The sequence below is a fragment of the Octopus sinensis genome, linkage group LG2 (assembly GCF_006345805.1).
Source record: "Octopus sinensis linkage group LG2, ASM634580v1, whole genome shotgun sequence".
Classification (NCBI taxonomy): domain Eukaryota; kingdom Metazoa; phylum Mollusca; class Cephalopoda; order Octopoda; family Octopodidae; genus Octopus; species Octopus sinensis.
In genome coordinates, this window is record NC_042998.1 from 170,391,679 (window position 1) to 170,419,608 (window position 27,930).

Here is a 27,930-nt window from a genome sequence, read left to right on the forward strand (position 1 = left end):
TGTGGGTTTGGTCCCACTGCATGACACCTTGGGCAAGTGTCTTCCACTATAGCCCTGGGCTGACCAAACCTTATGAATGGATTTGGTAGATGGAAACTGAAAGAAGCCCTTCATGTGTGTGTGTGTGTGTTTGTCCCCATCACCACTTGACAACCAGTGCTGGTTTGTTTATCTCCCCATAACTTAAAGGTTCGGTATAAGTACCAGGTTTTAGAAAAAAGAAAAGTACTGGGGATGATTCATTAGATTGTGCCCCAGCATGGCCACAATCTAATGACTGAAACAGGTAAAAGGTAAAAGATGAAAGATGTGTTCCATTTTTCAGGGGTGCTACACAGTTTATGGACACCCCCACCACCAAACATCTTTTTTTCGGGGAATATGTTGTTTATTCTGTTTTATGTCAATGTTGTTTTGTTTTGTTCTCACTTGCCTGATTCATCCTGTATATTTTCCATAACACATTTCTACATCATAAATAATCCAACTGGCTTAGCAGCATACAGTTTCACAAATATATTTATGTAAGTTTTCCCCTGAGTGTTCTAAATTAAAACCTGAAATTATTCTGTTTCTGAATAAAGTTTCATTTTCATTTGTTTTCTGAAACTAAACTTTTGTGGTTGTCTCTATGAATAATATTAGAATTTCCCCTGATACATTTATCAAAATGAAACAGTAGGATTCAAAGAAACTAACGAATGACAGTACTATCAAATTCTAAGAAACTAATGACAGTGCTATCAATTCTAATTCTCTCCCATTGGTCCTTTTCGCAATCCCCACACAAGCCAGATTACTGACAATCTCAAAGTATGTGCAGAACTCATTGTTGAATGTTATGCAGGCATTTTTACTGCCAAAATCCAAAACATACCATCACCACTGCTTCTGATACCAAATTCCATGACAACTATGGAATCTACACCTGCAATGCTGTAATGTCACCTTAAGAATAAGCACAACTATGCCTCTTCTGGTCTTGATGGTGTTACATACCTGCTTCTCAAACATAGTGGGTACTTTCTTCTGCACCAGCTTTCACTCTTCTTTCAGTTCTGTCTTAACAATGGTGCTACTCCAGAGCAGTGGAAAATTGCAAGTGTCATTCCTCTGTTCAAAAAGGGTGACTGCACATTGCCTGTCAACTATCATCCAGTCAACTGTCTGATGGAATCCTGTGTCAGAGAAACACCCTGGAACTTCTGGAATTCTCACAGCCTTATCTGACCTTAGCAATTTGGATTTATCCCTAACTCCAGCTGCTGTGACCAACTTATTGAGTTTCTTGAAGAAATCATGTGGCTCACTGATGGCGGCTCATGGGTGAATGTTGCTTACCTTGACTTTGCTAAAGCTTTTAATTCTGTGTCACACAAAAGACTTATGGCAAAACTCTCTGCAATGGGTGAGAATGATGATCTTTTTAACTGGTTGGAGTCCTTCATTCTCAGCCGAAAAGAGGTAGTCATGGTTCTAGAACAGCCTTCTTCACCCTATGAGATGATGTCTGGTGTACTGCTGGGATCTGTTCTTGGTCCCCTTTTGTTTGTTGTATACATTAATGACATAGATGCTAACTTAAAGAATGCCACAGCGCTGAAATATGTAGATAAAAAGGACAGATCCTGAACAGTATAGATCTTTTCTGCAAATGAACCTGGATACAATGCAACAATGGAACACAGTCTGGCAACTCAAGCTGGCTGTGGACAAGTGTATCACCATGCATTTTGGGAGGAAAAACCCAGCATCCACATACTCACTCCACAACACTAATATCAAGAAGTCTTCCTGTGGATGTGATCTGGGCATTACTGTCAGCAGTGATTTGCTCCGGACAAAGTATATCTATAAAATTGTCAAGAAGGCCAAGGGTGTCTTAGCCTCACTCAACAAGACCTTTGTCAGCTGCTCTCCAGCTATCTATTTAAAGTTGTATATGGCTATGGTGCAGCCACACTTGGAATTTACATCATCAGTCTGGAACCCCTATCTTGCTCAAGACATTGACCTCCTGGAAACTATTCAGAGACATGCAACCAAGCAAATACTCTCCATCAGGCATCTATCATACACTGAACGCCTTGTTCCCTGGGCATAGATACATTGAAGCTCCAGCATCTGGCAACTTACTTAGTAAACACCCACAAAATTATTAACCATCGCACCTTGAACACCTTTTTGAGCTCCATGTGTCTAACACATGTGGACATGCCTACGAAGTCAGAAAACAGCACAGCTCCCATGACTTTCAGAAACATTTTTTCACACTCAGAGTCACTGAAACATGGACCAAATTACCTGCATCAGCTGTTAGTTGCCAAGACATTGCATCCTTTAAAATCTCCATGCTTCCTGAAATTCACCAACACTATGCCTGATATCCCCCCTCCATACGCATGCACACATGCATATCATGACTCATACACTGTTCACTTTACTGACTTTTGTACATAATTCTATGTACTGTACATGCACCTTTGATGAGTTGTAGTGCACCTGAGCAATAATTTCATTATTGTTCATTATTATCATTATTATTATTATTATTATTATTATTATTATTATTATTATTATTATTACTATTATTATTATTATATCCTGATTGCCACCATTACCACCACTAATCACCAGCATTACCAGCATTCAACACCACTATCAGCACTATCATCACCAATAGTGGCACTATAATTGCTATTAGCAACAACACTACCTCCACCACCACTACCACAAACACCACCACCATCACCTTCACCATCATGACCATCACCATCACTATCCCAAACACCACCACCATCATTATCATCACCACCACCACCACCACCATCACACCACTATCACCAACACCACTACCATCCCAAACATCATCATCACCACAACTATCACTACCGCCATAACCAAAACCACCAGCATCACCATCATCCCCCATTCCAAACACCACCACCATCATCATCATCATCATCATCATCATCATGACCACTAACACTGCCACCATAACCAATATCACCAACACTGCCACCACCACCACCATCCTGCATCCCAAATGCCACCATCGCCACCATCGCCACCACCACCACCATCATCATCATCACCACCACCGCCACCATCACAGATGTCATCAGCATGCTAAAAAATGTGTTACGGATGTGAAAGTACTTACAGCATTAATCTCCTCCAATATTTTTTCAATTCCAACCACCGCTTCATGTAAGAAGGCACAGTCTTCATGTCGTGCTGCTGTTGATTTATAAAGGCGGTTCAGTAGAAGTGGATACCTGTAAAGAGAGAAATATAAATGACATTTGGCAAGTAGTTTAGAGTAGTGGTCTCCAAAATTATTTTGGCATAAGAACCCATTAAACAATTTTCCTAAAAACTGCAAAACACGCTGCTTATATTTTATGAACACCCCAACCACCAACCAGTTTTAAATGAATCAAAATTATTTCAAAAAGAGAATAAATAAATAGACAGAGAGACAGACAGGCAGGCAGGCAGGTAGACATGCAGACAGATAGACAGACAGATAGATAGATAGATAGATAGATAGATAGATAGATAGATAGATAGATAGATAGATAGATAGATAGATAGATAGACAGGCAGGCAGGCGGGCAGGTAGACGGACAGACAGACAGACGGACAGATGGATGGATGGATGGATGGTCATATAGATAGATTGATAAAGAGATAGATAGATGGATGGATGGATGGACAGATGGACAGATAGATAGATAGATAGATAGATAGATAGATAGATAGATAGATAGATAGATAGATAGATAGATAGATAGATAGACAGACAGGCAGACAGAGTGAGAGAGAGAGAGAGATGGACAGATTGTTAGTCAGACAGATAAAACCAACTGACTTATTTTGAAAATGACAAATAACATTTTATTAACTTCTATTAAAAGACACCTTGTCTTTTGGAACACAGAATCTTTTTCACAGAACTGTATGTTTGAAAAAGCAGGCAGTATGATTGAGCAAAAAAATGTTTCTCAAAATTATAAAATTTTTGAAATCAAAAATGAAAATGTTGCAATTAAATGAATAAAGTCACACAGAAGTCTTACTAACACAGAAAGTCTTACGAACAATAACTCTGAGCACCTTTTCAAACTCCACCTGTCTAACACCTGCAGATATGTTTACAAAGTCAGAAAACAGCACAGCTCCCATAACTTTTGGAAACATTTTTTCACACTAAGAGTTGTTGAAGCATGGAACAAACTGCCGGCATCAGTTGTTAGTTGCATCCTTCAAAACTTCCATGCTTCCTGAGATTCGCCAGCACTACACCTGATTTTCTCCCCTCCATACACACGCAAGCATGTATCTGACTCATACACTATTCACTTTCCAGACATTTGTACATTACTGCGTCTGCTTTATACGCACTTTTGACAAGTTGTGGTGCACCTGAGCACTGTATACAATAATTTCATTATTATTTTAGAATAAAATATATTAATGAAAGTCATATTTAACATGCTCAAGCACACTCAAAAATAGGAAGACCTTCTGCAGCAGAAGGCCTTCCCATGTCTGAGTGCATTGCAACATGTTAAATATGACTTTATACAAATATATTTTGTTCAATAATGTTTTGTGCAACTTTGTTCATTTATTTCTAGCTTGACCAAGCTTTATGCACATCAGCAAATGGGCCATGTGGTGTTCTAATATAAGAACAGATTGATATTTATCAGGCTGTAAAGGACAGGTTTAGTGGTTCATTACTGATAAATGAAAAAACATAGAAATACATGTGTCCTATGAACAAATGACATCATTTATGGCCCAAATGTGTGTTTCTAATTTTCCACAACAGAAAGTTTACCAACATTGAAGCATGTTACTCTTAACTCTCTTTACTCTTTTACTTGTTTCAGTCATTTGACTGTGGCCATGCTGGAGCACCATCTTTTTAGTCGAGCAAATCAACCCCAGGACTTATTCTTTGTAACCCTAGTACTTATTCTATCGGTCTCTTTTGCCGAACCGCTAAGTTACGGGGACGTAAACACACCAGCATCGGTTGTCAAGCGATGTTGGGGGACAAACACAGACACACAAACATATACACATACATATATATATATATATATATATATATATATATATATACGACGGGCTTCTTTCAGTTTCTGTCTACCAAATCCTCTCACAAGGCTTTGGTTGGCTCGAGGCTATAGTAAAAGACACTTGTCCAAGGTGCCACGCAGTGAGACTGAACCCGGAACCATGTGGTTCGTAAGCAAGCTACTTACCACACAGCCACTCCTACGCCTGTTAAGCATGACTTCATAAGAAAATGTTATGTATAATCTGCAGCATCTATACAACACAAATTTAGGACAACTTTTTATGCTAGGTAGTTGTGCAGGTATACAAATTATGAAATTTCTCTCTCACTCTCTCTACCAGTCTCTCTCTCTCTTTCATTCTCTTTCTCTCTCATTCTCTTTCTCTCTCCTTCTCTCTCTTTCTCTCTCTCTTTCTCTCACTTTCTCTCTATCTCTCTCTTTTGTAGTGTGTGTGTGTGTGTGTGTGTGTGTGTGTGTGTGTGTTCTTAATACAAATTATATTTCTTTCACTTTGTATACATATAGAAAAAAATGATATTTACTATTGAAAAAAAAAATGCAGAAATAAGATAGCAATGCTGTAACCTGACCTACTTAGAATAAGATGCACAAGTCAATAATGAGATTTCTCAGCCCTCCTATGTGCATCCCTCTTTTTACAGTTCTACAATATACTTGTCCCAGTTCTACAATATACTTCACCTTCTCCCAACTTTACATTACGTTCTCCCTTTTTCCAGTCCTTTGATGTGCACACTCTTCTCCTTCTATCAACCCTACATTGTGCATCCCTATTAACAATTCTTTTTTTGTACAAATTGCTCCAGCCATCACCTTCTTTCCACAAACCGGAAAATGTGATTGAAAATTAGAATTAAATCGCATGCAAGATATTTATAGTTTTATTGTCATTCGTATATTATTATCCAGTAAATATGTTATGTGGCCTTGCTTGTCGCATAACTTATTGATCAACGTTGTTTATACAGGTTGCAACATGATACACGTAGGCAGGTAGTGTGTGTTTATGTGTGTGTATGTGTGTGTGTTTGTGTGTTTGTGTGTGTGTGTTTGTGTGTTTGTGTGTATGTGTGTGTTTGTGTGTATGTGTGTGTGTTTGTGTGTATGTGTGTGTGTGTCTATGAGAGAAAGAAAGGGGAGAGGGTAAGAGAAAGTGAAATGAAGAAAGAGAGGAAGAAGGAAAGGAAGAAAGAAAGAAAGGAAGAAAGAAGGAAAGAAAAAAAGAAAGAAACAAACAAACAAACAAAGCACTTATGACTGAATACTACTTTCTGTATTGTTGCTAGGGTGGGGCAATGGTGTTAGTCTTCTCCAGGCAATGCTTTTTTGAAGACAGCACATTTGGGCCTCCTGTATAAGCTAGTATAAACTTTGGAACCTGAGTGGGGGGGGGGGCAACCCAAGGGCTACTCCTGTGCCACACACTCTAGCTATGTCACTCGTAATTCTTAAACTTCTTTCAACTTTTACCCCTTTTCTTTTTATTAGTATGTTTTCATCACATCTTTGTTATGATTCAATATTACCGTCTTCCATTTTTAATGTACATGCACATTATATCAGACTAGAGTGATTTTGTTCCAGGTATTAATAGGACATAGGTAACTAAGGCGGCAAGTTGGCAGAATTGTTAACACGCTGGGAAAAATAATATATGAATGACAATAAAACTATAAATATCTTGCATACAATTTAATTCTAATTTTCAATCACATTTTCCAGTTTGTAGAAAGAAGGTGATGTATGGAGCAATTTGTACAAGAAGAATCGTTAATAGGGATGCACAATGTAGGGTTGATAGAAGGAGAAGCTCTTAACAGGAAGAAGAGTGTGCACATCAAAGGACTGGAAAAGGGGAGAACGTAGTGTAGAGTTGGGAGAAGGAGAAGTATATTGTAGAACTGGGACAAGTATATTGTAAAACTGTAAAAAGAGTGATGCACATAGGAGGGCTGAGAAATCTCATTATTGACTTGTCCATCTTTACATTCTGAGTTCAAATGCCACCAAGGTCAGCTTTGCTTTTTATCATTTTGGGGTCAATAAAATAAATACCAGCTGAATACTGGGGTCAATGTAATCAACTTAGTTCCTTCCCTGAAACTGCTGGCCCTGTGCCAAAATTTGAAACCAATATGACATAGGTGACTACTTACCACATCACGACCCTACTATAAGCAAATACCATATGAATTGATGGAATATTTTGATTTTGTTTAATTATTCACATTTCAAAATTTATTTTATTATTGTTGATGTTATTGTAATTGTTTTCGTCATTGTTGTTATTGTGAATGTGGTTAACAAGTATTTTATTATTAATTACATTAAAGTTTTGGTAAATTTATTGAAGAACAAGTATCTCAATCTCAATGAAAAATATTTATTTCTCTTTGCTTCTTTCATATGCTAACAACTAATCTGACCTCTGAACATGCAGTAAAAGACATTTTCCCCCCAGAAAATGAAGAGAGATAGTGAGATGGGATTGTTGAAAAAGTTTCCCCACCCTGACCCCACATACTTCAGAGATTTTTTTAAACATTTTTTCCCATACATTATCAATGAATATGACCTCCAAACCAATCAGAAACAACTAACTTTGTAGAAAAAGGAGATGGGAAGGTGAGGCTGAAGACCACTGGAGTTTTGAAGGCTTACATGTATTTGGTGGGAAATTATATTTTTCATTTTTTTCATTTTCTTGTTGAAGTATTATCAATGAATCTGACCTCCAAACATGTTGCAAATGACCATTTTTTGGGGGGAGGGGAGAGTGGCAAACCCACTAATCTCCCCACACACACCTCAGAGTTTTTTTGTTTTCTTTACAATATTTCTTTTTTATAAGTGTTCTCAATGAATGATCTTCAAAACAGTTGGTGATTATTCATTCTTTGTTACATTAGTGGGTGGGGATGGAGTTTTCTCTGCAATTAGAGCCATCTTGCATTTGAGGTGCAATTTTTTTTCTGGGTATTTTGGTGTATATTCAATGCATATTGCTTTCAGAACCATTGGAAATTGTTCGTTATTTAGTTAAGCATATCTCAAAACTAATGTTGAGGGTGAATAATTCATTAGGGCTTTAAAGAAACATGCCAACCAACTAGCCTTAAGATTAAAAGTAAATAAATTAAAGAATAGTTAAAAGATATTTCTATTCTAAAGATGTCATTAAACTTAGCAACATCACTCATAGAGATTGGTACTGACAAAACCAGGATTGTATACCAGCAGAGAACAGGTACTAAGCATAACATTTGACTCTATCAATGTATATTTGAAGAAAGTTGCCAATGTTGTTCCATAAAAACCAATCCAATTTACTGTGTTATATTGTTTAGTACATTGAAGGAGTAACATCATCATCATCATCATCGTTTAACGTTTGCTTTCCATGCTAGCATGGGTTGGACAATTTGACTGAGGACTGGCAAACCAGATGGCTGCACCAGGCTCCAATCTGATCTGGCAGAGTTTCTACAGCTGGATGCCCTTCCTAACGCCAACCACTCCGAGAGTGTAGTGGGTGCTTTTATGTGCCACCAGCACGGGGGCCAGTCAGACGGTACTGACAATGGCCACACTCAAATGGTGTTTTTTACGTGCCACCTGTACAGGAGCCAGTCCAGCAGCATTGGCAAAGACCTCGCTCAAATGTTTTTTTTCACGTGCTACCGGCACAAGTGCCAGTAAGGCGACACTGGTAACATAGTTAATAAATTCTAGGTTTTTATTCATTTACTTAATTTCCTTGTATTTTGGCTTTATTGTAGATATGTGAATGCCATGAGAGTTCATTAGGAATAACAAGGCTTAGAAAATTGTAAAGTTTGAATGTAATGCTTAATACTTACTTCATAATTCTTTGTACAGGGATCATTAGAAAAGATTTTAGATTCATACGCCGGAGTAGACTATTTTCAGCCTGCGATACTTGCAGGAATGCCCGTAGAACTTCTCGATCTCTTTCGAGCTGTTCTAAGATTTCTATTGCAGATGTCTGTTGAAAGAAAATGAAATAACTGAGCCATCATCATTTTTTTTTTTTTTTTTTGTATTATCTTTTTTGGCAGTTTTGTGGTTCTGATTTCTCCACATAAAGTCAATACAAAAAAAAAACTGAGAAGTAAACTAAAAGGAAAATGACAACTGAATGAAAAACGATCTAGGATTAGACCTAAAAATCATTTAAAATATTAGAACTAATTTAAAGTCAAACATAAATGACATGTATGACAGAAAATGAGTAAAGTAGTGACCGGTAGGTCTCTAACTCCATCTCATGGTTGATACCTTGATATGTAGTTTTAGTTTCCTTCTAGTTCCTCTCCTATTGTTGCTCTTTCAAATAAAGTCTATAAGTGGTACTCTATCATAAAGATGGTGTTTCACTGTGGCCTCAAACATGATAATAAAATTAACTCTTTTGTTTCTGCATTCACACCTAGCTTAATTACTTTAGCAGTTAAAAAAAAAGCATATACCAAATTTCATCTGGCAGGGTTAGATCTTTTGATTAAGTCTAATCATTCACAACACCTTGTGGTTATAGATGATCCCTTCATGAAAAAAATTTTCTTTATTTAAGGTGGAAAAGTGTGATTTAGAGACATTTAGCTCTGTTTCTAGCAGAATGAGTAACCATGTAGGGGTTTCATTAAGGGTTTCTATTATACTGCAGCACTGATTTTAAGATTTCCTAAAGGCTCGAGGCTATGATAGAAGCAATCATATTTCATCCCTATTTTGACAATTTCTATCTCTACTTATCAAAAAAAAAAAAAAAAAAAAAGCCCAGAAGACTATAAGAACGTGTCTTCTATCAGAATCAAACAAAAAGTAAAAATTCATATCAATGTCTCAAGCAATCAGTGTGTCATCGTTATTGTTGTCATCATCACTGTCATCATCATCGTCATTGTCATTTTTATGTCTCCTTAGCATGCATTCTACAATCTAATGATATCATTTATAGCCTAGTTGTGTCTACACCCATATTGTCTATAAAGAGAATTTCTTCTCTCAAACCAATTTATGCAGCCTACGGTCTTTGCATGTCCTAGTGTACTTGGACATGTTAAATATGACTGAATCTGTCAATTTACCATTTATATCTACAAAGGCCTAAAAGAAAACATGCGGTAATAAGTTGTGCGATGCAGAGTTTGTTTGAATGAAATATAGGCGCAGGAGTGGCTGTGTGGTAAGTAGCTTGCTTACAAACCACATGGTTCTGGGTTCAGTCCTACTGCATGGCACCTTGAACAAGTGTCTTATACTATAGCCTTGGGCCGACCAAAGCCTTCTGAGTGGATTTGGTAAACGGAAACTGAAAAGAAGCCCGTCGTATATATGTATATGCATATATGTGTGTGTGTGTTGTATGTGTGTATTTGTCCCCACAACATCGCTTGACAACTGATGCTGGTGTGTTTGCATCCCCGTAACTTAGCGGTTCAGCAAAAGACACCAATAGAATAAGTACTAGGCTTACAAAGAATAAGTCCTGAGGTCGATTTGCTCGACTAAGGCGGTGCTCCAGCATGGCCGCAGTAAAATGACTGAAACAAGTATAAGAGTAAAAGAGTACCTCTTGAAATCACTTGAGGAGACACATCTACACAGAGGGATACACCTAAGTTGTCAGCATCAGTTGTGCAGCATCCCACCAGCAAGAGAGCAATGCTAGATGGATTGAAATGATTGTAGTAATCAATAAAGATTCTCATATCTTCTATTTTCCATTTTCTCCATTAATTATATATATATGCGCAGGAGTGGCTGTGTGGTAAGTAGCTTGCTAACCAACCACATGGTTCCGGGTTCTGTCCCACTGCGTGGCATCTTGGGCAAGTGTCTTCTGCTATAGCCCGGGCCGACCAATGCCTTGTGAGTGGATTTGGTAGACGGAAACTGAAAAAGCCTGTCGTATATATGTATGTATATATATATATATGTGTGTGTGTATGTGTTTGTGTGTCTGTGTTTGTTCTCCTAGCATTGCTTGACAGCCGATGCTGGTGTGTTTACGTCCCCATCACTTAGCGGTTCGGTGAAAGGGACCGATAGAATAAGTACTGGGCTTACAAAGAATAAGTCCCGGGGTCGATTTGCTCGACTAAAGGCGGTGCTCCAGCATGGCTGCAGTCAAATGACTGAAACAAGTAAAAGAGTAAAAGAGAGTAAAAGAGAGTATATACAACGGGATGCTGAAAAGTTCCTGGCTTTAAGGTTATTGTGAAAGGCTTGGTTGGAGGCTCAACGTTTCTCTTGGATTACATATGCTTATATTCATGTATGTATGTATGTATGTATGTATGTATGTATGTATGTATGTATGTATGAATGTATGTTTGTTTGTTTGTATGTTTCTGTCTACCATTTGGACACAGCACGCCACCCACTTTTCGCAGTACAAAATGCTCCATACCCTCCCACACACCCATGCACAGAAACATATCACATGTACACCACATGCTTAGTCACACATACACCCATATCCAGTCCACACATACACTGATACACACACATACACACAAGCCCACACACACACATTCACACTAACACACAAGCCCACACACACACATTCACACTAACACACATTGCCCATCCCAACCCTGTAAACAACCTCATACACACATACACATGTGCAAATGCACCACCCATGCATCTCTGACACATAGACACACACACACAAATATGTGCACAAAGAAATCTACACAAGGATATAAAATATACACATTCTTGCATGCTCACCCACTCACATATACATGAGCATGGTTCTTGCACACATACACACGCACACGCACATGCTCTCTCTCTCTTTCTCTCTCCCCCTCTCGCTTTATCTCACTCTCTCTCTCTCTCTCTCTCTCTCCCTGTTCCCCTCTCTTCTTTGTACATGTACGCACATACACACATTCACATACAAAAATTATATATATTTAGGCACAGGCGTAGCTGTGTGGTAAGAAACTTGCTTCTCACTACATGGCACCTTGGGCAAATGTCTTCTACTATAGCCTCAGGCCAACCAAAGCCTTGTGAGTGGATTTAGTAGATGGAAACTGAAAGAAGCTTGTCGAGTGTGTGTGTGTGTGTGTGTGCCTTTGTGTCTGTATTTGTCCCCCATCACCAATTGATGACTGGTGTGTTTACATCCCAGTAACAACAAAAGACACAAACAGAATAAGTACCAGGCTTAAAAATTAAGTCCTGGGGGTCGATTTGCTCAACTAAAACCCTTATAGGCAGTGCTCCATCATGGCACGGTTAACTTACTGAAATGAGTAAAAGAATAAAAGAATACCCACTACGCTCTTGGAGTGGTTGGCGTTAGGAAAGGCATCCAGCTATAGAAACTTTGCAAGATCAGATTGAGCCTGGTGCAGCCTCCTGGCTCACCAGTCCTCAGTCAAACTGTCCAACCCATGCCAGCATGGAAAGTGGCCATTAAACGACGACGACGATGATGATGATGATGATGATATACTGTTAAGGTTATTTCTCCAGAAACTGATTTTTTGCGATGTTTCTTATCGAGACATCAGATGTGAACAAATAATGAGACAAAAGACAAAAGTAGGCAATGAGTGTACATGCCATTTTTTGGGGGGGGGTTTCCCTCTTCATCAGCACCCATCAAATCCCACTTTTGCCTCCGAACACATTGCTTATAGAGCCACCACATACAGCGGTGTTAAGTTATTGGGTATACCAATTTACATATTAAACACATTCCTGGAGTTGGAATGCAAACATTAATGACTTGTAGGCACATGGTATTCCATTGTGCAACCATTATAAAGTATATTAAATGTTTTTATAAACCAACATTATGTTTTACTGTGTTAGCAGTGCTCTTTACATTATTTAATCAAAGTTTGCAGCAATATCAACAGAATAGTTTCATAGTTTGTTAGCAAGAAGGTTGTTTTATGTTCAGAACAAGTTTCTGCATTATCAGCTAATATGTGAACATTCCAACAAGAAATCTTAAGTCACATTGGTTGGCTAGTATTACTAATTCTATTGTTTCAACCATAGTATAGACATCTGCTAGCTGCACTAAACTGACCAGATTTTTATGAGGTAAGCAGTTATGGGATTACCTTTTTTTAAAACCTTGAAAATACATTGGTGAGCACCCGAAGGAGAAACTGAATCCCACCATTACATCTGGTACACCTCCCAAAATCCCATTCATGTACATGTCACATATATATATCATCATCATCATCATCGTTTAACGTCCGCTTTCCATGCTAGCATGGGTTGGACGGTTCAACTGGGGTCTGGCAAGCCCGAAGGCTGCACCAGGCCAGTCAGATCTGGCAGTGTTTCTACAGCTGGATGCCCTTCCTAATGCCAACCACTCCGAGAGTGTAGTGGGTGATTTTATGTGCCACCGACACAGGTGCCAGACGAGGCTGGCAGACAGCCATGCTCGGATGGTGTTTTTTATGTGCCACCGACACAGGTGCCAGATGAGGCTGGCAGACAGCCATGCTCGGATGGTGTTTTTTTATGTGCCACCGACACAGGTGCCAGACGAGGCTGGCGAACGGCCACGATCGGATGGTGTTTGTTACGTGCCCACAGCACGGAGGCCAGTCGATGCGGTACTGGCTACGGCCACATTCGGATGGTTTTCTTATGTGCCACCGGCACTGGTACCACAAGGATACAAATTCCATTGATGTTCATCTATTTTGATTTGGTTTGATTTGATTTGATTTTCACTTGCCTCAACAGGTCTTCACAAGTGTCACAAGAAGGAAGGTATGCACAGGTGGACTGACTACGTCCCAGGTAGGGGCCACAGGTTTTGGCTTCACTAGTCTTGCCGGGTCTTCTCACACACAGCATACTTCCATAGGTCTCGGTCTCTAGTCATTTCCATGGTGAGACCCAACGTTCGAAGGTCGTGCTTCACTACCTCGTCCCAGGTTTTCCTGGGTCTACCTCTTCCACGGGTTCCCTCAACTGCTAGGGATTGGCACTTTCTCACACACCTATCTTCATCCATTCTCGCCACATGACCATACCAGCGCAATCGTCTCTCTTGCACACCAGGTACAACATTTCTCTCAAGGAACTAACGCTCTGTCGAGTAAGTACACTGCCATTACACATCCATCGGAGCATACTGGCTTCATTCCTCATGAGCTTACGCATGTCCTCAGCAGTCACGGCCCATGTTTCACTGCCATGTAGCATGGCAGTTCGTACACATGCATCATACAGTCTGCCTTTTACTCTGAGTGAGAGGCCTTTAGTCACCAGCAGAGGTAAGAGCTCCCTAAACTTTGCCCAGGCTATTCTTATTCTAGCAGTTACACTCTCAGCGCACCCACCCCCACTACTGACTTGGTCACCTAGATAACGGAAGCTATCAACTACTTCTAGTTTTTCCCCCTGGAAAGTGACGGAAGTTGTTTTCTGCAGATTTTCGGAGGTCAATGCTCCCGAGCATCTGCCACATACAAAAACTATCTTCCCAGTTAGCCTACCTTTGACATTGCTGCACCTCTTATGTGTCCATAGCTTACACTGGGTACATCTTATAGAGTTTCTACCTACACCTTTTCTACAGATCGAGCAGGGCCATCTTCCTGAAGACATTTGTGGATTGTCTACCTTTCTACTTATTAGTACTTTGGTTTTAGCTAGGTTGACTCTAAGGCCCCTCGATTCTAAACCCTCCTTCCACACCTGGAACTTCTCCTCCAGTTCTGATAGTGACTCAGCAATTAGAGCGAGGTCGTCAGCATAGAGGAGCTCCCAGGGGCAACCTGTCTTGAATTCCTCCACAATTGCCTGGAGGACTATGATAAATAGGAGAGGGCTGAGTACTGAACCCTGGTGGACCCCAACCTCTACTTTGAATTTCTTCTGTGTACATGTTGCCAACTAACCTTACTTACTATAATATATATATATATAGATATATATATTATATATATATATATATATATATATATATATATATATTACACTACAACAGGTTTGTTTCAGTTTCTGACTACCAAATGCATTCACAGGCTTTAATCAGCCCAGGTTATACTAGAAGCTACTTGCCCAAGGTGTCACACAGTACGACTGAATCAGGAATCATGTGGTTAGGAAGTAAACTTCTTACTATACAGTCATGCCTGCACCTACAGCCAAACCAGTGCCAATAGCCATGCATGCACATAACATGTTTAACTAGTAGATGTAGTTGCATTCTATAAAAATGTATCTAAATTCCCCTAATGTTTTTCTGTTTCCCTTTTAGCTTTTTATTACTGTTTTTCTTCCTTGTTCACAAAATTTTGCACAGTTTATCTGATAAATTAATCTGGTGAATTAAAACATTGGCAGATAAATGAGGGTCAACAGTAATATTGTTTACCTGATTTACACAGTACTTTTCAAAAGCTTGGAACATATGGAAGTATTCTTGAAAAAGTTGACCAATATTGACTTTCTGGTAATCCTGGATATTAATCAAAAGAAAGGAAATAACTTCAAATGTAGGTTTTATGGAAATTTTCCATTCAAATACTAAGTGACAGTTTATACATAAACTTAATACAATAAATCAGGCATGACTAAAGCAGTTATATAAATAGTCATTTTTTTTTTTTTATAATCTATTATTCATGCTTTAGTCCAATCATATATTCTAGTTTGCAATCTGGGCTTGAGCTTTATTTAAATGAAGGTGTTATGGAAATTTTCCAAGAAAAAAGTGATGACTGATATGAAAACATCCTGTTTGCATGTTATTATAATGAAAACAAATACTCTAAAAGCCAATAGCAACAACATTCACTAAGATTTTCTCTGAATATTCCTTGCACTATCATCATCATCATCATTTTCAACCCTGACATGGGCTGAACAGGTCATCATAATCTGAGCTATTGGTCCCAAAGACTAGGTACTCATACATGTCATTTGGTTTGATTTCTAAGGACAGATGACCTTCCTAACACCAACTGGAATGTACTGGGTGCATTTTCTCATGGCACCAACGCTAGAGGGTTAAACAGTCTTGGTAAGACAGGACTAGAGAGACTTCATAACTCTTATAAGACTTTCTCTGCTCATTTATCCAACCACTTTACACTATCAACAGTACATGATAAATGTACTATAAATGTAAATTTGGAAAGGGAACAATGACAACAGAAATATCATAAATTTTATCATAAGAGATACATATTTGATAGATGGGGATACAGAAGTAAATGTAGATATAGAGAATACTCAATAAATTAGGGAACATACATTTGCACGAGGGGTGCTGAAAAGTTCCTGGCTTTGGGTAAAAGAAAATACAGAAGAATCAATTAATTATGATTTTATTCAACAGATTCACTCTCAGACTCACACACTTATTACAGTGGTCCTTCAATTCTTCTAAGCCTTGTAAAAACATTTGGAAGGCTGGGCCTCAAACCAGACTTTTTATGACACACTTAGGGTCAGGAACTTTTCAGCACCCCCTTGTTCAGGTGACAAAGAAGAGGAATAGGAGAGAAAGAAGAGAAAGAACAATGACATGAAAAAGGCTCTTAATGAGTAGGCGGGGTAGAAGGAACAAGAATATGATATGAAGAAGGCAGGAGTATGTAGATGCAATCAGAAAGAGAGAGAGGGAGTGATTGGTAATAGCAGATGGATGATGAGATAGTGGCTAGGGGTAGTGATTGGCCTTTTGATTCCAGGTTTTACTTTCATGCCCAGAATTTCTCCTAATTCTAATAAAGATTCAACTGCAAGAACTAAATCATCAGCATATAGGTGTTCCCATAAACAGCTAGTACTAGACTTCTCTGTAATGGCCTGTACAATATGATGAATTGGAGAGAGCTGAAAACTGAACCTTGATGGACCCCTATCTTCACACTAAATTCATTCTCACTTTACTTACTATAGCTTTATACATAGCTTGACCAACAGATTATAGAGTGTGGCACTCTGTCAAAGGGTTTACCCAAGTCAACGAATGCCAGTTACAGTTGTTTACTCTTAGCCAAGTATTTCAAGCCAAATTGCATTATTAGGAAAATTGCATCTGTGGTACCTCTTTTGAGGTATAACACTGAACTGCATTTCATCTGAACGAACTTTATTTCTGATCTTGTGTTATGCTTCTCTATGTGATCTTCACAGTCTGATCCAAGAATCTGATGGCTCTATAATTTCCTCTCTCTCTCTAAAGTATCTCCTTTACCCTTGTAGCAGCTTACAATGATACTGCTACGCCAGTCACTGACTTCATATTGTGAGCATCTCAGAGACTTTTCTTGTTGGTCCACTAGTTTTCCCTAACTTATTTGTTTTAATCACTTTATCTGTCTCATTTCTGTCATCTTGAATTATTGGTCTCCTAGTTAGGTCAACATGAGGTAGTCCCCCTTTATTCTTAATCCCATGCATTCCCCACACCCAACAGCTTCTCTTTATAACATCTCCATGCCTCTTTCTTATCATTAGCAGCAACGGCAAAGATGCCTTTGTCATTTCAGATTTACTTCTCTCTAATGACATCTGTTCTCTCTAACACTCTGTCTCACAATCATGAACAACTCATGCCTCTGATCCTCATATTATATATTTCTTTATTGCCCACAGGGGGCTAAACATAGAGGGGACAAACAAGGACTAACAATGCCTCTGGTCCTCACATTATAGAATAGGTGCATATAATCATTACTAACCTCATCCTTTTTATTGGAAGCTTCTTGTAATATTCCTGATAGCTGCTTGGTGAATTTTTCATTAACATGAACTAGTTCCTCTAAATTCAAAAATATTGAAGCTAATTCTTTATTTTCCAAAAGATTGGCTTTCTTCATAGGTATATAAAATTCCTGCAATGATAAAAACAATAACAATTTCTTTCATTCATTGTCTTAACCCTTTTGAGATCATCAATGCCTTCAGCCACCTCTACTTTCATAATACACAGTCTCTCTTTTTAAAGTGTTTATATCTAAAGTAAAAACATTTCATTATGAATATATCTAAGAACATTTTCGTAAATTATTTTCCAAATACCAGCTTAATAATGAAGAAGTTCAAGTATTTTATTAAATTCCCTTAAAATATTTTATTATTTTCAAAATTAATTAAGGAAGCATGGGTGGCGAACTTCATTAAAAATATACCGTATGAAGATTAAAAGAAAAGATTCAATTTTAACCTTTTGATGCCAACCTGCTGACTTTGCACCAAAATGTTAAGCCATAATTATTACTATTATCATTTTTGTTTGTAACTCAGGCTTTGTTGGAATTCCTGAAACCTTGCATGCATAGTGGGTTTGCTACCTGCAGCCTACAGTACCATGCTATGTTCTTTTCAACTATCTAATACTTGCCTGATTATTCAGGCCATGCCAAAAGAAGTGAACCTTTTGTAACAGTTCTACTAGGCACTCTATCCTGATTTCCTTTATATTCCTCTTGATGCCTTCTGATATCATCCCCAAGGACCCAATAATAATTGGCACATTATTATTATTATCATCATCATCATCATCATCATCATCATTATTATTATTATTATTATTATTATTATTATTATTAAGGTCGCAAGCTGGCAGAATTGTTAGCATGCCAGGCAAAATGCTTAGTGGTATTTCGTCCATCACTGTATTCTGAGTTCAAATTTTACTGAGATCAACTTTGCTTTGCATCCTTTCAGGGTTGATAAATTAAGTACCAGTGAAACACTGAAGTCAGTGTGGTCAACTGGTTCTCTCCCAAAATTTCAGGCCTTATGCCTTTAGTAGAAAGGATTGTTATGATTATGATTATTATTATTATTATTATTATTATTATTATTATTAAGGTCGCAAGCTGGCAGAATTGTTAGCATGCCAGGCAAAATGCTTAGTGGTATTTCGTCCATCACTGTATTCTGAGTTCAAATTTTACTGAGATCAACTTTGCTTTGCATCCTTTCAGGGTTGATAAATTAAGTACCAGTGAAACACTGAAGTCAGTGTGGTCAACTGGTTCTCTCCCAAAATTTCAGGCCTTATGCCTTTAGTAGAAAGGATTGTTATGATTATGATTATTATTATTATTATTATTATTATTATTATTATTATTAGTAGTAGTAGTAGTAGTAGTAGTAGTAGTAGTAGTAGTAGTAGTAGTAAGGTGGTGATTTGGTAGAATTGTTTGAGTGAGATCAGTCAAAATGCATTGCAATTTATGTTCTAGCTCTGTGCATTCTGAGTTCAAATTCTGCAACAGTCACCTTTGCTTTTCATTTCTCTAAAGTATTATTTTTTGTTTCTTTACAATTATTGACTTGCATTTGTTAAAGATGAACATTAATTGCACTAATGTCATTAATCTTTGAGGGCCAATGAAACCATGACTTCAGTCTCCTCCTTAGAGACTTTTATATTCAAGAAAATAAAATGGAAAACAGCATGTAAAATAGATAAAAAGTAAAACCAAACATTTAATAATCAACAATATAGTTATAGATATAATAGGGATTGTTAATGATATAAGAAGTATAATTAAATTCATTTAACCCTTTTGATGCCAACCCACTGGAAGCCACCTCTGGCTCTGTAGTATAAATGTCTTGTTTTCAAAAGTTCTAAATTAAAATCTCCCACCAAACCTTAGTCACAATTTATGTTCTTAACACTAGCTTAATGACAGCTAAGTTATTTTACTAATTTTTTTGTTATATTTAAAATTAATTGAAAGAAACACAGAGTATCTTAACAGAAATGTGGTAAAAAAAAATGGGTTAATCCAGGACATTTCTAACACTCTCTTAGCTATTAATGAGAATAGTATTGATTCTACTGGATACCATTTTTATAATAATTAGTAATATGAGACTACGAGACTTCTGGTGGTTTGCTGTGATTTAGAAGACAAGTCAAGTAAAATTGTGGTTATCTTTGCATACAGGCATATCCCCTATATCCTTCTTCAGCTGACAGCTGAGTGATCCTAATCTTGTAGGCTCATGGGTGTCAATGCTACATAAAAAAAAAACACCTGTGTCAGTGTCACATTAAGATACCCAGTGCTGCATAAAAGATCCCAGTACACTCCGTAAAGTGTTTGGCATTAGGAAGAGCATCTGGAAGTTTCTCTGAGACAAAATAGTATCATTCCATGTTTGTAGTTAGATTCTAGGTGTTATACCCACTGGTACTTTAAAAGAAGATTGTTTAAATAACAAACTAGTATAAAGTCTTGATCCCCACTGCCAAACAAATTACTAATTAATCACAAGTTAATCAGGGAGTTTCTACACCAGCAGTTCCCAACTTAAGCTGCTTGCATCCCTGTAAATGCAAGATGCATTTTAAAGGATGTAACAAAGATGGAAAGTATATCATCGTCATCATTGGCAGTGGCAGCGTTTGACATCTGTTTTCTATGCTGGCATGGGTTTAATAGAAGCTGACAGACCAGAGAACTGCACTATGCCAAGCTCCAGTGTCTGCTTTGGCATGGTTTCTATGGTTGAATGTCCTTCCAAATACCAACCACTTTACAGAGCGTACTGGGTGCTTTTTACATGGCACCAGTACTAGTGAAGTCACCAAGTAACTATCAAGACAAACCCCACAACTGAGTGGACGCAGTACTGAGGGAGATAGCTTAATGTCAGGTGATGAGACATTACAGTATGATAGAAACACACCTACCATATTCTGAGCGCCTTGTTTCCCTGGGCATGGATTCACTGAAGCTCCGGCGTCTGGCGACGGACTTGGTAAACACCCACAAGGTTATCAACCACCTCACCAACAACAACACTGAACACCTTTTTGATCTCCATGTGTCTAACACACGTGGACATGCCTACAAAGTCAGAAAACAGCACAGCTCCCATGACTTTCGGAAACATTTTTTCACGCTCAGGGTTGCTGAAGCGTGGAATAAACTGCCTGCATCAGTTGTTGACTGCCATGACACTGCATCCTTTAAGGCCCTCATGCTTCCCGAAATCCGTCGAAACTACACCTGATTATATATACACTTTAGATGAGTTGTAGTGCACCTGAGCACTGTACACAATTATTATTATTATTATCTTACAGTAAAAAAAAGGTACATGGCTACCCCAATGGAAAATGAGAGATGATGGTCATGAAGAGGTGTAAGGGTGTGTCCCCAAATCACTAGTTGATGAATATAAGAGAATTGGTCAAGTGGATTAGACAAGGTGAATGGGGAAGTAAGTTCATGAAAGTGTGAAAAGAGAGGGGAAATCTCTTATCAGAATCGACTTATTAATTAGCTCTTAAAAATAACTTTATTCTAATAAATACATCCAGGCGTAGGAATGGCTGTGTGGTAAGTAGCTTGCTTACGAACCACATGGTTCCAGGTTCAGTCCCACTACATGACACCTTGGGCAAGTGTCTTCTACTATAGCCTCAGGCCGACCAAAGCCTTGTGAGTGGATTTGGTAGACGGAAACTGAATGAAGCCCGTCGGATATATATATATATATATATATATATATATATGTATGTATGTATGTATGTATGTGTGTATACGTTTGTGTGTCTGTGTTTGTCCTGCCAACATTGCTTGACAACCAATGCTGGTGTGTTTACGTCACCCTAACTTAGCAGTTCAGCTAAAGGGACCAATAGAATAAGTACCAGGCTTACAAAGAATAAGTCCTAGGATCAATTTGCTCGACTAAAGGCGATGCTCCAGCATGGCCACAGTCAAATGACTGAAACAAGTAAAAGGGAGTATCTTTATTATTCAACATATGTAGATTTAGTCCTCAGTAAGTTATAACCCATAACTGTGTCTTCATTCCTCTTGCAATAGTATACTTGTGTGAATTTGGTTTCAATTCTCTTTTGTCAGTCAAGACAAAATCTACAAATCACCTGAATCCACAAGCAAGACCTGCAGATTGCAATCAGTTCCATAACAGTTCCATGTTTTGATAAAATCATGAATGAGAAGTAAGAACAAAGAAGTTGTGCATTTTCTGCTCATAATTGTGATCAATTTCAGTGTTTACAGATTTTTCTAATTGTTTGATTTACATTTGTATTTTATGCATTGAGTCAAGTTTGTTGGAAGTGATCTACAGATGCAGGGAATATATTACATTGGAAACTACTGCTCTACACAGATGTTCAACATGCTAGAAATAGCAGCTGAATTCCCTCATATCACATCCTACCATATGTAAAAAAGGAAGAACACGTTAATAGTCAATGTCTTAGACATACTTAAAAAGATGAGGTAGCCATGGCTAGAATGCTTTTGATCACAGGCTTACTGAATCAGATCTGAAGTTGGGCTAAAAAGGAACAACATAAGCAAATCACATTCAACAGTTGAATTACTGAACATTTGGTTATAAGTTCAAAATTCACTATTGTTATAGTTGTTTCATGATCTTGCATAAGACACATAACTCCACTGACTTCAGTTTCCCTACCTGATGTCAGTGTCTATTCCCACTTGATAATTGAAGGGTTAGTAATGATAGAATTGTTCAACAATATAGAAATACTTGTTGATTCCATGAGCAACTACGAATTATTTTTGCTAAAGTTTTCAAAAGTAAAAAACAACTTCTGCACGACATAGGAAAGTAATTCTCCAATAAATCTGTTCTACAGAAACCATGCTAATGCCCACAAAGGGAGAAAGAAATCATGACTGTGAATTAAAAAAAACTGAAGAAAGCTGGTAGAATTTTACCTCCAAAATAATTTTAAGGTCTCTGCCGTAGTTGACTTCTGTCTGTACAATTTCTTGAATGGTTTCTTTACGCTCAGTCCGTCTTGAAAGACACTGCTGACAAACGGTTTCATTGTTACTGGAAGTTTTATAAACCACAACTTCTGCACACTCACAGCAAATCAACCGCTTTTGAAAAAATAAATCAAATAAAGGTGTATTATTTCACTTGTAAAAAGGTGGTAATTACTTTCTAAAAACAGTTAACATAACATTTAATACTATAAACACAAGAACATGGAAAAGAGCAGTTATTGAGAATATTTTGCTTTATAAACTATATATTTATATCAGTCACAATACTTTACAATGAAAAATTTATCAAAATTTTATACTTATCAAATTACTATGCCAATTCAGTTATTTGCACAAGTTAAGTGCATAAGAATTTCAATCACTGATGCAATGCAATAAAGAAGAATTGAATATATACAGTTTCATATATATTAATAGATGTGGAAGTGCAATGGCCCAGTGGTTAGGGCAGCAGACTCGCGGTCTTAGGATCGCGGTTTCGATTCCCAAACCGGGCGTTGTGAGTGTTTATTGAGCAAAAACACCTAAAAGCTCCATGAGGCTCCGGGAGGGGGTGGTGATCCCTGCTGTACTCTTTCACCACTCTTTCTCCCACTCTTTCTTCTGTTGGCCTGCTCGCTTAGCCAGCGGGGTGGTGTCATTCGAAGGCTAAAAACAATGCGAACGCATTGGACTGGTCGGTCACGTGATCACGTGATATATTAATATATATAAATATGTGTATATATATATATATATATATATATATATATATATATATATATATATATATATATATATATAGTTATGGTATACTCCATTAAGATCATAGTAGAGTACAGTATAAGGCTCATCAACCTTCAGATTTACCCTGTGCTATCCAGTAGTAGTATTATACATACTTCCAGGTTTGTGTCTTTTTCAATTACATATATATATAATTATGGAATAGTTAGTATAAAGCATTGTGTGGAATATATTATATAAAATTTGTGGGTAAAGCCAGAACAATGTGAAATAAATCCAAGGCAAATTACAAGAAAACAGGCAAATGAATTAATGGTGACTTACTCTGCATTCCCTCTCTTCAGGAATTAGAAAATGCTGCAGATGTACATGTACTCCCACACATGTACATCTGCAACATTCGCTAATTCCAGGGGAGGGTTGCATTTGCAACATTCACTAATTCCTGAAGAGAGGGTCATAATCCTGAAATGCTGAAGGCAGGGCAGGTCATCATTAATTCATTTGCCTATTTTCTTGTCATTTGTCTTGGATTTATTTCGCATTGTTCTGGCCTTACCCACGAATATACATATACATGTATATACACATGTATATATACACATAGATATACATGTATGTGTGTGAGTATATATATATATATATATATATACACACACACACACACACATATATATATAATATATATATATATACAGACATACATATATAGGTTAGTAGAGTTAGCAGTTGGAATAACCATCTAAGGGATAAGAATATACATTTTACTACCAGTATAAATTACCTATGTTAACCCTGGGCATACATATGCAAGCATATTATGCTCTAAGGATACATGCAATAACAAAAATAAACAAGATTTTATCAGGAATCAAATTTAAATTAAGCAGAAAATGGAGAAATCTTGATCAACAACAATTGACTACCATCAATTATTATTTTTTAATACATAACTTTATCCCATCAAACAGCCATTTCTGCTTCCAATGTCCCACAGTGCTGTTAAAGAAAATTCTAAGAATAATATTCGTCATATTCTATAGCACATTCAATCTGGAACATGGAGCTTCATCAGAGTGACGAAAAATACATAAAATAAAAGAAAAGAAGGGCTTTGAGAGGAGGAATGAAGGCTTAATATATTTGAATCAAACCATTTTGCAGTGTAACACTTCAGGCCATTGAATAAATGATGAAGCGTTACACTGCAAAATGGTATGTATATATATATATATATATTATATATATATACAGATATAGTTAATCCAAACATGAAAACACAAAGAGAAAACACAACAACGCAAGGTCGTGGAACAAGTATAGTGTTATTGGACGCTCAGGAAAGGAAAGAAAGAAAGAGGATTTAACATTTCGAGCAGAGCTCTTCATCAGAAACATAGAAAAAGGAAAGGTCTAAAGAAGGGAAGACAGAGAAAGAAAATCGCCAACGATACACATGCGGTCACATATATATATATATATATATATATTATATAATATATATATATATATATATATATATATATATATATATATATGTACACATACATATATACATACATATATAGATATATATCATCTTCATCCTCATCATTGTTTCAACATCCGCATCACCATGCATGCACATGTCCATTGAAACTGGTTGAGACTAATTTTTCTTTGCTGGATGCTTTTCCTGCCATCAACCCTTACCTCTTTTTTCCAAGCAAAGTAATATTTCCCATAGCTCACATCTTAATGCACACATGCACACACTCAAACACACACACACACATACACATGTACATGTGCATACATTAGACAGAAGTAATTACAGAGGTATCAAACTAGGGGTATCAAATTGTTGGACCAGGACATGAAAGTTTCAGAAATAGACTAGTTGAGATGCAGTTTGATTTTGTGCTGGGCATAAATACTGCTGGAGCCATCTTCATCACCATCGTCGTCACCATCACCATCATCATCAATTAGCGTCCATTGTTCATACTGGCATAAGTTAGATGGTCTGATCAAGGCTGGCAAGCTGGAAGGCTGCACCAGATCCCAGTCTGATTTGGCATGGTTTTCTATGACTGGATGCCTTTCCCAATGCCAACCACTCCAAGAGTGTAATGGGTGCTTTTACGTACCACCGGCACTGGTGCCATTTGTGTGACACCAGTATCTGCCATTACTGTGATTTTACTTAGCTTGATGGGTCTTCATCTCAAGCACAATATAATGCCAAAGGTCTCGATCATTGCCTCCATGTGGCCCAATATTTGAAAGGAGCATTTCACATGCCACCAGCATCAGCTATTTTGCCTCTGTGCCACTGGCATGGGTGCCAGTTATGTGACACTAGCATCAGCCATGACTACAATTTCACTTGGGTTGATGGGTCTTCTCAAGCACAGAATATAGCCAAAGGTCTCAGTCTTTAGTCATTACCTCTTTGAAGCCCAAAGTTTGAAGATCATGCTTCACCACCTCATCCTGTGTCTTTCTGCGTTTACCTCTAACAAAGGTTCCCTCCACAATTAGAGATTGACACTTCTTTACACAGCTGTCCTCATTCATATGCGTCACATGACCATACCAGTACAGTCATCTCTCTTGCACACCACATCTGATGCCTCTTATTCCCAACTTTTCTCTCAAGATGATTATACTCTGTCGAACATGCATCTGGACATTGCACATCCAGCAAAGCATACTAGCTTCATTTCTTTCAAGCCTATGCATGTCCTCAACTGATATATATATAATGATATTAGGGAATATAATTCCAAACTTACAGGGGAAAATTCAATTTAGAAATACTAAATCAAATTTCACAAAATATAATATATATATAATTAGAAAAAAACCCACCTTTTATCAATTCAACAATGAAAAAATTTAATTATACCATATAGAAAAAAATTATATGCTATAGAAAAAATTAAGTTTAAGATAAAAACATATACCAATGATTAAGTAATGTCCAAAATAATAAATAAAACGTATATATTTGGTTATATGTTTTATTTATTATTTTGTACATTACTTAATCATTGGTATATGTTTTTATCTTATATAAAATTTTTTCTATAGGATGTAATTTTTTCCTATATGGTATAATTAAATTTTTTCCTTGTTGAATTGATAAAAGGTGGTTTTTTTCTAATTTATATATATCTCCATGTGTCTAACACACGTGGACATGCCTACAAAGTCAGAAAACAATACAGCTCCCATGACTTTCGGAAACATTTTTTCACACTCAGAGTTGCTGAAGCATGGAATAAACTGCCTGCGTCAGTTGTTGACTGCCATGACACTGCATCTTTTAAGGCCCTCATGCTTTCCGAAATCCGCCAAAACTACACCTGATTATATATACACTTTAGATGAGTTGTAGTGCACCTGAGCACTGTACACAATTATTATTATTATTATTATTATTATTATTATATATATATGTGTGTGTGTGTGTGTATGTATGTATGTATACACACAAATACACACACACACACACACACACACACACACACACAGATACATATATATATATCCAGTATATGTAACTGAGGCAGCATTAAATTAAAATAGCCTCCTGTGCCACATACTTAATGTATATACACTATTTGTTGGTTAATTACTGAAATATTTGTCCTAGGATAATATTTCTTATGGATGTGTTGTGTTAAAAACACAATAAATATTGGAGGGAGATGAAAATTTAGCCCACCAGTAGCCAGCTGGAACACCAAATGCATTTTGGCCCTTTTGGACCTTTTCAAGGATATTTATTCACAGTGAACCACATGTTAGTACAAGAATTCATCATCTCTGATATAGGAAACAGGGAAGAAAACATTCGTTGGAGTTGTGAATAGCTATCAAGCTAAATAAAAATCAGTATATGCAATTAAGGCAGTCTTAAACTGGAATAGCCATCTATGTGTCATACTTAATATACAGTTGTTGGCCAGTTACTGCAGTATTTGTCCTATGACATCTTTCACAAATATGTTGTGTTAAAAACAATAAACATCTTTTTAAGAAGCAGCTCCAATGCAAATGAAGTTATAAATAATAGTCCATAATATTTTGAATATAATGAATAAACTACTCTTTGGGTGGAAGAAAGGAATTTTACTTGATATTATTTGCTATTATTTATAGCTTTATTTATATTTTTCTCAATGTTTCAAGTGATCCAAAACATATCTCTTAATGACAAAATGCCTCCAATCATTCCAATTTTCTGCCAGCTCTTCTCAGTCAATCACATTTGTACCTAAGTTCCTTAGCTTGTG

The 27,930-nt window shown here is 37.2% G+C and overlaps 1 protein-coding gene across 2 annotated transcripts in view; it reads right to left on the reverse strand.

Moving 5' to 3' along the window:
• The window catches only part of LOC115223087 (neuroepithelial cell-transforming gene 1 protein), an 85,779-nt gene that overhangs the window by 37,562 nt on the left and 20,287 nt on the right, over positions 1-27,930 (reverse strand). For both annotated transcript variants that reach the window (XM_029793504.2, XM_036500412.1), the window contains exons 3-7: positions 22,847-23,014; positions 17,837-17,989; positions 15,520-15,603; positions 8,978-9,123; positions 3,164-3,278 (exon numbers count right to left, since the gene is read on the reverse strand). In XM_029793504.2, coding sequence (XP_029649364.1) covers positions 3,164-3,278; positions 8,978-9,123; positions 15,520-15,603; positions 17,837-17,989; positions 22,847-23,014 — 666 coding nt within the window. The remainder of the gene's footprint in view (positions 1-3,163; positions 3,279-8,977; positions 9,124-15,519; positions 15,604-17,836; positions 17,990-22,846; positions 23,015-27,930) is intronic.